Here is a 17,683-nt window from a genome sequence, read left to right on the forward strand (position 1 = left end):
TATTATGCTTGACTTATATGCTCAACAAAAAAACACAAAACAAAACAGAAAAGGAGCGAGAGAGAAGTAGTGCAGGTTTGTCTGTGCATAAGTCAGATTGTAGGTGTGGTGCTTTTTCGTGGGAGAGAGATATAGCAAATATTTGCCACCAAAGGATTGCGCAAAAAAAAATGAATCGATGAGTGACAAAAAAACTCAACTAGTAATCAGGATATCGTCACAATCGTCTTAACTAACGTCACACGGCTCAACGTGAGTCACCAGAAACATGTCAATTATTTCAACTTTGCTCGAGCGTCAATCCCCTGAGTTAACATCAGACGTAATGATCTATTATCAGCTCAACCTGACGTTTGTAAAAACTAAAAAAAACACACACAAATGTTAAAACAGTGTAAAACTAAAATACACCACACATATAACGCAACGTTTCTTCTATTCTGTAAATGTGTACAATTTTAACTGTTAGCGCCTTTCTAGAGATTATTATTTGACATGCACAATACGGTATAATATCAGATATTGTTAGATATCACATACATTTTATCATTATCAGTTGATATGCTTTTTTTTAATTGTTCATACAGTAGATTATACAGTTGCAATGCCTAAATCCAAACCATTGGTTTTAGTTGTTTTTTATTCACTTCACTTCAGACAAAATAGTGGAAAACTTTAGTTATCAGAATAATCATCTTATTTGCACCTAATCATATAATTTCTTTAAAACACAGTCACTTCTTCAAAGTGTAAATTACAGTTTAAATGCTGTCGAATGAATAATTACAATTAATCGCATCCAAAATAAAAGCTTTGTTTGCATAAAACGTGTGTGTACTGTGTACATTTATTACGTCTACATAAACACACATTTGTATATTTAGAAAAATGTCATATAAATGTATGTATCTGTGATATAAATATATACACATAAACACATGTACATATTTTCAAAATATATACTGCATGTGTGCATGTGTACATCATACATGTATACAGTGCACACACACAATGTAAACAAAAACGTATTATTTTGAATGTGATAAATCGCGATTAATCGTTTGAAAGCACTACGGCATTTAAATGCCAAAAAGAAGTACAAAGCCCATGAAAAGCTCATATCGACAGGAGATAAAGTGTTTCAGTTAGCTAAAGACAACACCAACTGTATGTGGATAAACATGTTTGCTAAAGTTGCTTGATAAACTGGATTTCACTTTTATTACTGAAATGTAGGAATCGCATTCCTATCACTATTTTTATGCTTCTTCAGAACCCAACCTGGCCAGACGGACAAAATCTGAAGAACCGTTGCAGGCATGATGGGTGATGCCCTTTCCACACCTTTCTTTTTCTTTTCCTATCTCTTTCTGTATCTTGCTCTCTCTCTCTCTCTCTCTTTCTCTCTCGCACACATTTGGTTTGAACATGCAAACAGTACGTCATTTTGTTTTTCCATCTATTTTAAGTAAGCGCACATGAGAACCAGAGAAGGAGAGTGTTAGTTTTGACATGCTGCACTGAACAGCAGAAGGATTACAACACTCAGATTGAAGTATTGATCCGCTGCAGCTGCTCTTGCAGGAGAGAGAAAGACAGACACATAGCAGTGCTATCTGATTTCTGAGTGTTTTTCCACTTTACTGCATGGCTGTTTCTTCACCTTGGAGCACTGTTGGCCACGTGAATCAAGAAACTAAACTTTTAAACATTTTTTAGACTCTCAGTAGTTCATTAAAAGTGTCATTGTTACAATTGTCCATTAAAATTGACAATGTTATGTGTGTATTTTCATACATAACAGGAAAATTCTGTCCTGTAAAAGTCATAAACATAAACAATCACAGCATATATATATATATATATATATATATATATATATATATATATATATATATATATATATATATATATATATATATATCTTGAATACGTATTGTTGCTGTCAAAAATGTATCGCAATTAATTGCATACATATTTTCATATACGTTCAAATATACGGTTATATAGTAAATATGTTAACATATTACAGAAGTATAGAATTTATATGAATATAAATGTATACATGCAAATGTTAATATTTTCAAAACATGCCGCACGTGTAAATATACACAGTTCACACACATATATTATGAAATATGCATTTATTTTTTTTATGTACGTAATTTGTTCATTGCAAAATAGATTTAAAATGTAATCATATTTTACAGTGATTTTTATATTTCAAAACTGACAGTCTGGGTCTAGAACAATGGTAAAACAATAAGCACGTCAATGAAAAGCGCATGAAATGCTGCAAAAAACGAATGCTAAAGATATGCGGCCGTTTCCAGTTTTTAATGCAAACTTCACATTCACACAGAAAATATATCTAAAATCTGCTTATTATATAAAAAACATGAAATAATAATAATAATAACAAAATCAATTCCTGGCAGATAAAAGTTCCTGACAAAACCCCCCATCCAAACGAGGTCTGCTTCATCTGCATTCATTCAGAATTTTGATTTGTTCATGTTTGTTCAAATCTCAGAACACCGTGAATGACTATCTGCAGTCGGATCTGTGCGGCCCACACAGATAGAAATACTCACCAAACACCAAGACCACATTCTTCAGATGTACAGAAGAACTGCATCAATGGGCCGCTTATCACACACAACCAAACAAACACACATCAAAGTGCTCCGATAATACAGGACACGCGGGTTCAGATCAGAACAAGTCGTAAGTATGGAATATATAAGTAAATCGCTTTGTTTTCCGACATAATTCTTTCAAGTCCTCACACACTATTCATTTCAGCCCCTCGTGGGCAGGGCCGAACAGACACACGCACAGTGTGGTGTTTCCACACAGACACGCAGATTAGATCATTATGATGGTGGATTGAGATCTGTCAGACAGGTAGATAAGGAGCGAACCACACGCATGCACACGCGCTTTGTGACTCGTGTTTCGGCGAGTTTTCACTGCTCCAGAAACACACGGGGCCCTGCAGAGAAGACCTCCCACAAAGCAGACAGAGCCAAGACTACACAACCAGACCCAACAAACAAACCACGCCACAGCGTCAACGAAACACAGAGGACAGGCTGCCTGTCATTTCAATACCTTTAAACTACTTGTTGACTTCGCTGCTAATCCCCAAGACACTTTCACTCAGCATAAGTAAAAAAAAAGGGTGTAAAAGGGAGCAGCGGCATGCTTTAAAAGATCAGAAATATATTTTATTACAGAAAAAGACATCTGGGAAAAAAAATAAACAATGTTTGGGAAGAAAGAAACCACAGTTCAGAACTACATGACACATTTGATGACTGACGACCGCAGAGGTGTAAATATAAGCGAGTCGAAAGATATCCGAACAGGTGACGGAGAGAAAGATAGAAAAATTGTGAACAACATGTATTTACAGTGATATAGTAATAAAGACTGCATGAACAGTAGAAACTCAGGAATATTAAAAAGACTACTCTTCTGCCACCTACTGGTGCTTTATTGCAATAACCACCAGCTATATAAAAAGACTACTGCCACACAGAGGCTGACTTGTGAATTAACCTTGTTATTTACTTTCGGGCATGTTTAAACGAAATAATAAATGCATCCTATTTATACCGAATTTACCAAAGCAAAAATTGCCACATTCTAGCCAAACATTAAGACTTCACAATACATACATTTTCGGTATGAAATGAAACCATGTTCCCATGAGCTAATTTAAAAACAAAACGTGCAAGATGGTTTGTAGGTGAAGTGAATTAAATTGATCTGGAAAGAATTCACAGACCATTTATCTGACGAAATTACGTTTACAAGCGTTCACATTGAGTGAACATCAATAGTCCACCATACAGAGTTTATCTTACGTCTTTCATTCAGCCTTGTCTTTCTCCACTTGCCTTTCTTTCACGCTTTTACTCCAGTACATCAGGACCTGTGCTAGTATCACCGCACTGCAACAGCAGGCCACCACATGCAAATGAGTTGAGAGAGAAAGGCCTGTGTCCTTGAGAAAGAGAGAGATTATATGTGAATTACAGAAATGTGAAATGTAAAATGCAATGGGAATAGTAACACAGCCATATCTAGGCTAAAAATGCTATTAAACATTGTTATTTACAGCATATATTAGTAAGCACCATTTCACCAGAAGATCAAGTTATGATATTTTAATAAAAAATTACAATCATATTTATGCATGAACTGCACACGTTTCAGACTTCGAGCTAGCTAAAGTGACCATTTGAAGAGAGAATTTGAAACAAAACAGATAAGTCCATTTTTAACGATTTCAAGTTAAAATTCTTTAAGTTCAAATCAAGTTAAAACAAGTTCGTTCGTTGTGTATTTCAATTAATCTCAAACTGCACTTGCAGTCGAAAAAAAATAACTTCAAAAAACAGCTAACCCAATAAAAACCTGATAATATCATAAAAAACATCATTTTTGAAAATGTAAAAAAATAATTGTTATTTGCTTTGGCAAATAAGCTCTCATTTGACAAAATGTTCCAAAAACAACATATTATAAAGTAAATACTTTTTCTTAAATTGTGAAAATGCTGAATTTTTAGGGTTAGTGTGTGTTAGGATTAGGTTGCGATATTTATAACTAGCCGTATATTTTATAAATGGATGTCTATGCAATGTCCCCATTTAGATAGCGAAGTAAAAGTGTGTTTACCTGCAGGGAACTGAAGGTGCGTCCCAGAGAACCAAGAAACACCAAGAAAACAGAGAGAGCAGACAGCTGCCCCGTGTGTCCCCATCTGAAGTTACTTCTTGCTTGCAAAAACTAAACGCAAAACATAAGAATGCACGAATATTTTTAGTTTGTTTTTGTAAAGACAATGCACAGACACACATTCTGTATACATATTTTTGCGGGGTACGAAGACCTGTCTCACCCTGCCAGCAATAACCAGCAGCACATTCCACTCATGCAGGGTCCAAACAACTGACGCAGGGGTCAAAGGTAAGGCCAAGAGGAACATAAAGCCACAGTACAGAGCAAGAAAAATACACCTGCATGGAAAATCACAAACAAACATTCAAATAGGATCAGATACATTACAAAAAGCATATGTTTCATACTGTGTAAACCTCTTTTTTAAACCTTTTATGGTTTTCCCCTGGTAGTGCTGGACAAGCAAAGATAGGACAGCAATCTGGATCAGTGCAAACAAACTCTCCCCCCAGGCACTGCACACACACAAATTCATGACTTGCATATTCCTCTACAGAATATATATATATACATATATATATATATATATATATATATATATATATATATATATATATATATACATATATATATGCAATTGCTGTTTTATCCGATGGGAAATTTTTGAATGTAGCAGAAAGCAGCATGAGTGGAGATGGCCAACAGCTCTAGAAAAACGGAGGTCACACACAGTCCATTAGAACTTCCAGACCAAAGAACTTTCCAGATCTGAGGGAGCGGAGCTGTGGGAAAAAGCACATTCACAAACACTTTGAAACACAACTGCACAAGCTATATAGCAGAGCAAACGTAAAATAATAACTTTGGTGGACATGAGTAAAATAGACTACTTACCAATAACAATTCCCAGCAAAATCAATATTCCCATAGTCTTACTTAAGACAATCTTCAGACAGGGAACTAGAGACCAATACAGACAAAAACATTAAAGACAGATTTTATTATGTTCACAAGCACACAGGATACCACTGTCAGCTGTGATTATAGACCATAATTTCATCCAGTGACCTGTAAATTGAATGTGTTGAATTAATGTTAAATATATTAACCACTGTAAAATTAAATGTTGTTTTTTTTTTGGAGCACAGAACTGGGTATATTTGAATTTGAATACATTTGTGTACATCTTTAAGCTGTCTCTCACCGTGCATAAAGTTGAAGTAAACAAAAAAATTGTCATAACATTTTTCTGGCATGAAGAAAGTTAGCAAAAATTCCTTCAAACGGGGCATCCTCCCTTCATCAGACGTGTCCATAGTTCATGTATTCCTGTCAGCGGTCTTCCTATCGCGCACCCGCGCAAACCTAATCACGGAAAGTAATCTCAATTAACCTTACTGCTTTACAGCAATAAATAAGAACTTGCGGTGTTAAACTAACTAGCCATCCTAAATGGGTGGTCGTCTTTTTTCTGCAAAACTTTTCTGAACTGAACTGATGACCTGTCCTGTCAAAACATGCCTCATTTTGCAAATTCCAGCAAAACGGTCTCTAGTTTGACAGCTAAGCAAGCCAATGATGTTTCCGTTTGAGAGGGGCGTTTCTGGATAGTCAAAGCAGTCTAATGTTTTTACCGCTGGCGAAAAGAGAGCCCTCCGCTGTCCTGGAAGTGGTTTAATGAAGGTAAATGATCTGAACTACTGGTTTTCACAAATGAAGACGTTTTGTATTTTCAAAAATAACTCAAATGTTTGTCACACGCCATGCCGTCGGCATTAGGGGGCGGGTCCAGAGATAAAATAAAGCAAAATGTGTCTCTACAGGGGGCGCTCGAGCCTCATACAGACAACCTTCCTGAGGATGTGTCCCAGTGTGCACACCGCCCTCCCTATCTGCCCTAAATAGTATCGAAAATGACTTACATCACATAGAATTTAGCATGGATAGTAGTGTGCGCATTAGGACGCAGGCTGTTTCTTTATATCTGAATCTGAAAACACATGCACTTCCTGACTAAACACTTTTTTGACATGACTGAAAGTATTTTTAAATAACAAAGCATGGAATTAATAAAGTTGTTTAGATTTGTATTAGTCTATTCATTATAATACATAGTAAAACATTAGAAAAAAAAATATTACAATTTGAATATCTATCTATACACACACACACACACACACACACACACACACACACACATATATATATATATATATATATATATATATATATAGATAGATAGATAGATATATATATATATATATATATATATATATATATATATATATATATATATATATATATATATATATATATATATAGATAGATATAGATAGATATAGATAACTACTGATTACATATAGATGACTATTTGTCTTATTTATGTATTCTTGGCAAATAGCAAGAAGTCACATCATTATAATTACAGCTATATAAAGTTTCTAGGCATTACTCAAAAAATAAAACACTCATTGAGGCATTATCTTATCTAACATTCTAAACTCATTATTTGAATTTATCAGTATATGTACATCATTTGTGTATTTCATTTGTTTGTAAGACGTGCATGTTTGCCTTGTGTTGATATGATCATGCGAACCTTTTATAATGATGTAAGACTGGATTTATAAATAGAATATTTATTTTCGAGTGCATGCATATCATCAGTTTTGAGGTCAAATGACAGAATTTGAACATCAACAAAAGTTCCTTTCCAAAAAAACTTTGCTCTGTCATTGAACCATTTTTCACAACCACAGGAAGAACTCTTCAAAAGTTAAATCCAGCTCATATACTGAAAAAGAGGAAGCAAAGAGAAGTACGCATATATCTCAAAAAGGCTTTCAGACAATTTGAAGAAAAAACAGATACCATTTATGTTTTCTTACATACACACAAGATTAACTTTTGCAACATTTTGCCGAAGTATTCTCCTTTCAGAATTGTTTTTACTTTCTGACAATAACACAAAGTTAAGTTTCAGAGGAAACATCATTAGGATGACGTTCTGTCATGCTAATCTGATTTGTGTGAACTGTGTCTGGGTCGCCGATCGAAGCGTTTCATTTGTCGAACACGCGTTTTTGTCCAGGTTTTAGCTGATAGGGTGTGTCGGTCAGCATGTTTTAGTGCACTAGGGTTAAGGGTTTGGCAGACAGGAAAAGCCTTTAAAGGAGACAAGTTCTTGCAGTGTTTCCATAAACCATGACTGCACCGCTTCTCAAACATAAACTCTGCTGAACATCAAAAACTAACTCATACTCTGAGACAAACAAAATCTGTTTATTATCAGTCACTGCAAATTTGCTCAACTCCTTTAATGGCGATATAACGTGGGAACCTTCTTAAAAGAAATAATACGGGTGGAATCAGTAATAAATAAATGGGCAACTGTCGTTTAATTATTCCTCTTTTATACGGGCCAAGGAAATAGCACATCGTTTTTCTTAGATAATGCTGTTTGCTTTACAGTGTCACCGTCATAATGTTTTTCTCTCACTACAAAGACAGTCCAAAGTCCCATGGTGCATTCGCTTTATAGCACCCTGTTCAAACATAATTTGGTGAAGTCAGTAGAACACGCATCCCACACACAGTTTTCCACAGTTTGTCATTTACTTCGTCAGATCTGACTAAAGCATCACTGAACGGTTAAAAACGTCCTGGAGCAATTGTTATGACAAACAGAATCTCAACAAAAATTAAATTACATATGTGTATAATGGGTTATAAGCTGTGGTTTTCAATGCTTGATGATAAAAAAAAAATCTGGTTTTGTTTATAAAAATAGATTGCGAATACCAGAGATTATTGGTTTAAAAGGTTTATATGTACAAACTGGTAAAAACGTAACACTACATCGCAAGTATCTATGCGACTAGAGTAAATAAAACAATTGAATTTTATAGTGTATGATTAAGATACGGATACTCTGAACAGGGTGTGGAACTACATTCCATGGGCTGGACTTCTCTTACCTCAGTAATAACTGACTAGCTGTGTTTATAAAAACCTCTGCACTCGGACAGGAGGACAGTTTCAGGGTTTGTGAGCGACTCAGAGACCACAACCAAACTATTTGTCAAGTTCTTTTTTTTTATCTTGAATCTTTTTATATTAAGAGTGTAGTAATTCCAGCTGCTTTTTGACTTCAGGATTAACGGCCATCTTGCAGCATGTGTACTGGAAAATGTGCGCTTTGCGTCGCGTCAAGTCTGTACCCACTTGCGGTCATCTCCATAATATGCAATATTATATTGTTTTTTCCTGACTGGGATGTACAGTATGCACAGAATAAACAAATCACTGAAGAAGTCAAATACATGGGAGGACTGATTGGAGGAGGGATACTGGTAAGTCTGACTGTACTTATATATTGCATAGATACAATTCTAAATTTAGTTTGGGGCTTGTCAGCTGCTGAGAAAATGCCAAGTATTAATTTAATTTGAGAAAAGAATGTACAGAACGATTTTAGCCTTGTTTTATAAGAAAGCAACCAATACCGATGTTTCATGGGCAATGAGTATTTTTTATCAGGCAAAGAGTTATTATACTAGCAAGGTATTAAAGTGGTGTACCACTAAATGGGAATCAAAGCGAACCCAACGGAGTGACCTTGAAAACAAAAATGTACAGAATATATTTAGTGTGTTAGAGCCAATCCAAACTGTGCCAAATGACAAAGTGATGAAAATCTAAAAGAACGGTCCTCTCTCTCTTTCAGGTGCTGATTCCAGCTTTTCACATTCACCTGACTGGAAAGCAGGGTTGCTGTGCTAATCGCTGCGGGGTACGTTTGCTCCAACCCTGACAACAGGCACCTTATTTTTAGCTTGAGGTTTATGAATATACATAATCCTTTAGAAATTCAATTATGTAGAGGATTGTCCAATGGCCCAGGACAAGTGATGCATTTGTCAGCTTTGAATAGCTCGATACATACAAGTAAATCACGTTACCGATATGTGTTTCTATATCTGTCGTGAGGTCAATATTTAGCGATGATGCTGCGTGCTAAATTCAGGAAGAACTTAAAAGTGTTAAAAGTGGGCTGAATCATTCCTTAACACACAAATAAATGTGTTTAGAATGTAACGGAATACATGCGATGTGAAGAGCATATGTCATGTGCCTGCAAGCGTGAAGAACAGACCTGCCTGAAAATACACAGGCGTTCCTCTGTATTGAGAAAATCTATAGAGATGTGAGTCATGAGTCTGACATGTGGCTTGAAAAATGTGGCCTCGTCGCAAATATTTGCAGAACCTCAACTGAACAAGTTCATTTTTCGGTCATGCTGTGTGATTAGGAAATCATCTTCAATATGAAAAATTTCGACACAACAATTTACAATATATTCTGTACTTTTGTATATTTCTGTTACTTGCTTAAATTAAATCAGCATTTTCTGTTTCAGATGTTCCTCTCCATTTTATTTGCAGCGGTGGGTGTAGTTGGCGCCCTTTATAGTTTCATAGTGGCTCTGATGGGTTTAATCAATGGGCCATACTGTAAACATTTGCTTTTCGTTTGGGGAACTCCCTTCAAAGACAGGTAAGAGACTAACCTCAGCACTTTAGCGCACATAGAAAACAATTCTTACTGTTTAGATACGTTTAAGTGTGTTTTGTCTGTATGTCTCAGAGAAGAGAGTTACCTTAAGGACCGCAGCATGTGGTCAATCTGCTCAGAGCCAAAAAACGTGGTGGAGTTTAATGTGGCTCTGTTCTCAACACTGCTGGTGACCAGCGCTATGCAGCTCATCCTCTGTGCCATACAGATGATCAACGGCCTTTTCGGCTGCCTCTGTGGAACCTGCAAAGAGAAAGGGGTGAGAGACAGCTGAGAAGCAAAAGAGTGGAGTATGAGGAATGCATGCAAGAATGCAAAAACAATCTAATTCTAATACAATTAATGTGAAGAAAAAAAATAGTAGGAGACATGCTCAAAACAATGGACCCTTTTCACAGATGATGTTTTAGATTTAAATTAGATTAAAAAAAAGTAGGCTACCTTTCTAAAACTCTCTCTCTCTCTCTCTCTCTCTCTCTCTCTCTCTCTCTCTCTCTCTCTCTCTCTCTCTCTCTATATATATATATATATATATATATATATATATATATATATATATATATATATCTCCTTGGCTTTAAATAAAAAGCCTAGGTAAGGCTACTCAGATTAAATTGACCGACTGCCGTTATAAGTTTCTATTTTTAATTCGTCGTTTTTTTTTTTTTTTTTTGTTGTTGTTTTTAAGTCGTGCAGTTTCCTTTTTGCCGTTTAAACAAATGGGTTCGCAAGATATTGATTTCCCAAGAAAGCCGGAAGTGTGAATACCTAGCAATAAGACAAACACCGCATTCATTTTACAATAACGTTCGATGTCTTTTTAGGTCGGCAAAACAAACAAATAAAAAACACCAGGCGACGGTGAATATTATACCACTGAACCCTTTTAACCAAAGTTAAAAATTAACTATGGTTTTATTATAGTGTAGGCTAGTAAAAAAAATATGGATGTATCGATTACCCTTTGTATAACCACAGTTTACCACAAATACCATGGTTAAACTGGTTAGTGTAGCAAGACCATGGTTCATTTCCGGTTGCCATAGTTTAACTATAGCAATTTAATTTTCTTTAAGAAATATACAAATAATAAAATGACAGTGGTTCACGTTTTTTGGTTTCTTTTGCAAATTTTATTAAATCTATTACATTTTCCATTGTCTGTTTGGGCAGGGTTGTTTTTGTCAGAGAATGTCGAGATTATCCAGAGAGATAAATCCGTTTTAACATTTATTCATTTTCACACTCCTTAATGCCAAAAATATAAGCGCAACACAAACAGTATTATTACAGAACGCCTAATGCTTTCTTGTCTGCTCTCTACCGTCCTATCCAATGAATATTAAAGTGATAAAAGGAAAAGAGAGTTTATTCTTACACTTTCTGCTGTTTTGTAGCCGCTGTAATCCCTGACCGCCCCTGGCCTCGTATAACCAGCGCCCTCTTGTGGAAGATGCTATCCATACTTTTAATGAGTTTGTACTTTGTGTACACTTCTTCAAATCTTGTTTTCATTTATTGACGTTTATTGCTGATATTTTGGCTTAATACTCTTTTGGTAGTAAAAGCTTGACTTCAAGCTAATCTTAAAGGAAAATGACTAACTTAGGGCATGACACTTGTTTTGTATCTATCTGTATTTTTTATAGTTTAGAAATGGAATAAAACATACTAAAATACAATAAAAACGGTTACGCAGTGTGGTTGATATGCTTTGTCATACTTTAATTCGCGTTTGCACAATTTAATTCTCTCCAGAAAACTTTGCATCAATTAAATCTAAAAATATCTAAATGCAATCCTGGTTTTAGGAAGTCATCAGTTTGGTAAAGAGTTAGTTTGGTGTTTAATGATACAAACAGAACTCTTTTGGAACAAAATCAAACTGCAGAATATTTACAGTCAGTACATTTCAAATACAGCGATGTCACAATAATACTGCTATACTGTACTCCTTGACTCAGTACATTTTTTAATTAGTTGAAATATGTACGTAGAGTGTAAATGTTCTTTGGCAGAATGACTGAACGTAACGAGCATATGCTCCACATACAAAAACAATCCACATACAATGGGGTCACTTCGACGGGGTACATTTTAAAAGGTTTAGTTCTTTCAAACATTTAAAATGAATAAGAAATGTTGCAAAGTCAAGTGAATAAGACACTTTTGTGACTCTCCACTACATCTAGCTCACCAATCCAGTAACCAAATGTGACGTTTATCACATAAACACGGATTTCCTTGTTAGAACTGTTCTGTGGAGCGCAACTCAGAAGCAAAATGTCTCAGGCTTTTGAATCCCACCATATTTAAAAGTTCAAGAAAATCTTGAAATAACGAGTAAGGCATTCTCTCCCTCATTTGAAATACTAAAAATACAAATACACGAAGCTCACGGTTATAACAATCAAACAAATTTAGTGTATTTAGAAAACTGGGTTTGTTGGCAGTCGGCTCATTCAGTAATGGCAGATGTTCCTTTTGTCTGTATTCAAGAGAATGGCATTCAAAACTTAATTGCATAGTTAGAGTTCATTTAACAGGACTGCGAAACTGGCAAAGACTATAGAGGTAGCCTGAAAACTGCACGTATATAGGGTACATGTTTCCAATCGTAGGCATGAAGGAGTGATGGGATGTTACTAACACACCAGATAACACGTTTTTAGACCCTCAGGCCAAGGTTGAGGCAAATAAAAAACACCTAACATAAAAAATAATGGTAACACTTTACAGTAAAGTTCATTTTTTATACATTACGATGTAAAAGTTTACTTCTGCTCCTAATTTGTTACATTTTGTGTTGTATACATTTACATTAACGCATTATGAACAAATCATGAAAAAACTATAGTGTATTTATACATTAATTTAGATAAATTCTTTAACTAGAACTAATTGCACAGTGTTCAGTGATGCATTACAAGTATAACATTACTGTAAAGTGTTATCAAATAAATAAAACAAATGTGCGTTAGTGTGTGAAAACCATGGCAGGTTGACTGAAATAATGTAGACTGTCTATAGAGAACTAGATCTAGCTCATTAAAAAAATGCTTAAAATCCAAACAGAGAAAATAAGTGTGCCGTTTAGGGTCAACTGTCAAACTGTGCCATCATGATTTTGCGGCTGGCTTCGTAACCTAAGAACAGAGCACCGTTTGCTGGAAACGTACGGATCATTGTGGGAGTCAGACCGGAATATAAAGCCCTTACACCTGAAAATGAGACAAAAAAAGTCAAAACGGTTTTTAACATAATGACTATTTAAAATGTTTACAGTCTGGCAAAGAAAAATAGATCTCTCTCATACCTTCCGTTCTGAAGATATGCATGAAAGTCTTGAAGAAGCCTGACTGCTTGCCTGTCATCGACATGACCTGTATTCTGGATTTAACACAGTCCATGGGGTAAACCACAAGCCAGAGACAAGCTCCCCCAAAACCTCCACTGAACACAATAGGGGCTACACCTACAAAACACAGACACAGCAGCTCATTAAAGATGACATTAATCAGCATGAGCGCTGCATGTATGAGAATATACAACAAGCACAGTACAAACGAATAAATGCAAACACAGGAGCACTGCTAGAAAAACTAAAACAAATACAGAACCTACACTACAGTTCACAAGTTTGAGGGAGGTAAGATTTTAATGCTTTAAAAAAACCCGAAAACATAAAAGTCTCTTATGCTGACCAAGGCCGCAATTATTAGATCAAAAGCGGTGACATTGTGGAAAAACTGTTAACAATTCTTACAGTAGAATATATTTTAAAATGTAATTCATGCCTGTGATGGCAAAGCTGGTGAAAGCTTTGAGGAACAGAAAAAGTACAGCATTTATAAGAAACACTTTTTTTGTAACAATATAAAATAATTTATTGCCACATTTGATCAATTTAATACATCATCACAGAATAAAAGAACTAAATAAATCTTTCTGACCGCAAACTTTTGATGGTGACTTTTTACCTGAATAAAGGGACTTCTAAAGCCTACAAAGAGATATGTGTCTTTCTCCTTTTGCTATCAACTGAGCAAACTGAACGACCGGCTATATTTAAAACAAAGAGTTCATAGAAGACTGACTGATTTTAATGTTTGTCCTTGTCCTAATACATCAGCAAAAAGTAGCAGACCAATTGATAAGTGAGAAAGAAAGTATGATGTTAGCCATTATATTGTCGATACTGTTTAATCATTATAAAGATAGCACGTAGAAACCGTAACTGTTTCCATACCTATGTCATCCTTGCCACAGTGCATGTACTCAGCAAAGAGAGAGCGACAGAGCTCGTACGCTCCGAAGAAACAGAAATATCCAGGCACCTCACGGGCAATTGTGGTGGTTAAACCCTGGAAGAACCCCGCAGGACCATCATTATGCATAATGGACTTCATCACGGACCAAACTGTGCTGAAAAACATAGACATGAATAATGAGAAAGGAGGTAAATGATATTCAGATTTACATTGGCTCTTAAAAAGCGAATACAAATAAGACGGCTCAATCTTTACTTCTGACTGTGGGCGATCTTGCCTGAAGCCGCCATCTCGTGCATGGCCTGCAGTCGACACTTCACCAGCTCAGTGGGACATAAGACCAGAGAGGAGAAAACAGAGGCCACGGAGCCTGCACACGCTTTCTGCATGTCACTGAACACAAATAAACATTCACACACACACAGAAAATACGTGTTAATACAAATAATTTGCTAACACTGGGATCATGATATGTATTCATGTGTATATGCATTTAAAAGTTACGGGTCAGTTATATATATTTTAAAGAAATTAATACAAGGATACAGATTAATAGAGACTGACCAGAAAGGACACGCTAAAGTTAAAAGGTGATCAAAAAGTTTTATAAGCTTGCAAAATAATGCTTTTCCTTTGGGGTTTATATTCAGCAAAGAATGGAAGTTTACGTCAAGGTTTTCACAAAAAATATTAAGCAGCAAATGTTTTCAACTGATAGAAATAATTTTTCATCGCAAAATCAGCATATTAGAATTCACTGAAGTTGACACTGAAGACTGGAGTATTGTTTTCTGAAAATTCAGTTTTTTCAGTTCAGGAATAAATCTTTTCTTATTTAAAAAAAAAAAAATGCAAATAGAAAACACTTCTTTTTAATTAAAATATTACAAAATTGTTGTTTTTACAGTATATTACTCGTATAAATCCAGCCTCCGGGATCAGAAACGTCTGGTAAAACTGTAAAAAGCTAATTTTAATGGCCAACCTTTAACGTTTTGTGTTGCATTGAAATATACACATTTTTAGGGAAAATATTTTTAGATAAAAATGTGTAAAAACAATTTTTTTTTAAATGACTCACTACCTCCTCTTCATCACTTTTCAATTTAATAAATAAATAAATGAGACTATTTCAGAAACATAACCATTCCATCATGCATTTATTTTAGAGCTTATATAAATTAACTTTTTAGCAACTAATCATGAGAGTAGATCGTGGCACTAGCAACTCAAGGCCATTGGCTTTGATTCCAGGGAATGTGGGAACAGATAAACTGATTTGGAAAAAACCAAATTGCATAAATGTAAATGTATTGTTCATAAGACAAACAGAACTTGCCTGAGCGCAGCCCCTTTCTCCTGACCAGAGATGAAGCGAACCACCTCTTGGCAAAAGCCGTAGCACATGAAGAGCACAGAGTTCTCCGCGATGTTGGCCATGAGGGCCGGGGTGGTACCTTGATACAGACCTCGAAGGCCCACCTGTCTGTATGTAGACACAAAGCAGTGCACAAAGCCTCTGTACAAAGTGGGGAATGTCTGCATTTTCACCTTAGCTGTGTCCAAAGGTTGACCGCTAAATACACAAGCTGTGCCCCCTAAAGAGGAAAGAGAAGCAGGAGAACAGGGAAAGATTAGCTTTTTATCTTGTTAATAAAACTGCATCGCTCTTTCTTGTTTTCAAACTTTAATAGGCTTGTATTTTTGCATAATAACTTCGATACCGTGGTTTGAAATGATTTGGTTTGTAAAATTTGATTAAATGTTATAAAGCAATGATTTACAACAAACAGTATCACATAGTACAAACATCCTCGCCAATTTATCAGCATGATCTCAGCCAGACAGAACAAGTCAGTGTGTGTGTGTGTGTGTGTGTGTGTGTGTGTTTGTAGGGACTGCTGAGACAATGGGTCCAGACTGTGAAACCACATAGCTAAGCAAAAACACACCGCTCAAAGGTTGGATAAGAACTGACAAAAGAAAGGATTTACAATGCAGATGAAGCTGAAATAAGTGATTGCCGCTCCGTCATCATAGGGCCCAGGAAAATGTACACAAATGTCCACCAGAATGACCCTGAAGTAAGGTGAAGTTACCTATAGCACCAGCAGAGAGGTCAATTATCGCCTGAACCACTGGATGTGGTGCCATGATGAAGTAAAAGTGCTCCAAAGAAATCCAAAATCAAAGATCTGTGCAAAAGATGAGACAGACAGAAGAAAAATGAGTTCATCATACTACATTTACTTTAATAGTATTTTACAAAACAACCCGTAGAGCTTACCAGAAACCATTCTTACCATAGGAAGGTAGGTACTTAACACTTAGTACGGTATAAGTACATCAAATCATAACAGCGTAAAGTTACATAAGCAGACAGCATGGAGCTAAATCTCAAATTTCATGTAGTAACAAAGTTCAGGGAGCCGACCGGAGAAAGGCACAAGCCACAATGACAGACCATGTGGGTTTAAAAGACGCACACAAACTCATGCGATTACAAACACAACCACAGCGATTACTTTTAGAAGAAACGCCTTTTTTCTGTTATGTGACAGTCTTTTACATAGCGCAAAATAAAGCAAGACCAAAACTGCTGGCTCCAGGCAAGACGTGCTCTTAAATCATCTGAACTGAACACTAGCGAGATCAAACATCTTAAAAGTAAAACCGTGGCAACGTAAATTACACAATAAACGTTCACTTAGCATGCTCACCTTTTTTCACGAAGGCGCTTACAACGAAAATATGTAGCCAGATGTTTTTATTCATGCTGGCTCCTTACTGAACTGATACATTTACGATCACATGAGTCGTGACCTCTCGAAGGGGTCCGCATGTAAGAAGGGATGTAGCGAATAGCGATGTCTAGTTCGTGAACGAATCGTTCAAAGGAGTCGAATCATTTAAACGAATCGTTTGAACAAATCTGAGACGATTCAAACCTAACTGAATCAGCTCGAGTTGTTCTCGATTCAGTAAACAGACTCAGGTGAACTCAATGAACCATGAATGTAGCTGATGCTGAGTTCTGAACGGCACACTAGCACAATATTCTTGATAATTTTACCATGCGTTTCTATTGCAAACATTGTAACAGTACTATGCTAATAGTTTATGGATACGAATTCACCGATGACCTT

At 35.9% G+C, this 17,683-nt stretch overlaps 3 protein-coding genes across 3 annotated transcripts; 1 reads left to right on the top strand and 2 right to left on the bottom strand.

Annotated features, from left to right (window-relative positions):
- Positions 1-2,139: 2,139 nt before the first annotated feature.
- On the bottom strand, positions 2,140-6,341 carry mpdu1a (mannose-P-dolichol utilization defect 1a). The gene is made up of 7 exons (XM_043238337.1): positions 5,897-6,341; positions 5,587-5,652; positions 5,342-5,474; positions 5,109-5,207; positions 4,913-5,030; positions 4,690-4,800; positions 2,140-4,012 (listed from the first exon to the last, which is right to left on the bottom strand). Exons 1-7 carry the CDS (start codon positions 6,006-6,008, stop codon positions 3,878-3,880), a joined length of 774 nt encoding a protein of 257 aa, XP_043094272.1. The 5' UTR covers positions 6,009-6,341; the 3' UTR covers positions 2,140-3,877.
- Positions 6,342-8,709: 2,368 nt separating this feature from the next.
- tm4sf21a (transmembrane 4 L six family member 21a) lies at positions 8,710-11,974 on the top strand. The gene is made up of 5 exons (XM_043239667.1): positions 8,710-9,044; positions 9,419-9,484; positions 10,112-10,248; positions 10,339-10,525; positions 11,664-11,974. Exons 1-5 carry the CDS (start codon positions 8,868-8,870, stop codon positions 11,670-11,672), a joined length of 576 nt encoding a protein of 191 aa, XP_043095602.1. The 5' UTR covers positions 8,710-8,867; the 3' UTR covers positions 11,673-11,974.
- slc25a15b (solute carrier family 25 member 15b) lies at positions 11,971-17,488 on the bottom strand. Its single transcript, XM_043239666.1, has 7 exons — positions 17,258-17,488; positions 16,637-16,732; positions 15,877-16,135; positions 14,793-14,930; positions 14,516-14,691; positions 13,583-13,741; positions 11,971-13,487 (listed from the first exon to the last, which is right to left on the bottom strand). The coding sequence occupies exons 2-7, from the start codon at positions 16,689-16,691 to the stop codon at positions 13,366-13,368; spliced, it is 909 nt and encodes a 302-aa protein (XP_043095601.1). The 5' UTR covers positions 16,692-16,732; positions 17,258-17,488; the 3' UTR covers positions 11,971-13,365.
- Between the last annotated feature and the right edge of the window lie 195 nt (positions 17,489-17,683).

Source organism: Puntigrus tetrazona, chromosome 5 (assembly GCF_018831695.1).
Source record: "Puntigrus tetrazona isolate hp1 chromosome 5, ASM1883169v1, whole genome shotgun sequence".
NCBI classification, from domain to species: Eukaryota; Metazoa; Chordata; class Actinopteri; order Cypriniformes; family Cyprinidae; genus Puntigrus; species Puntigrus tetrazona.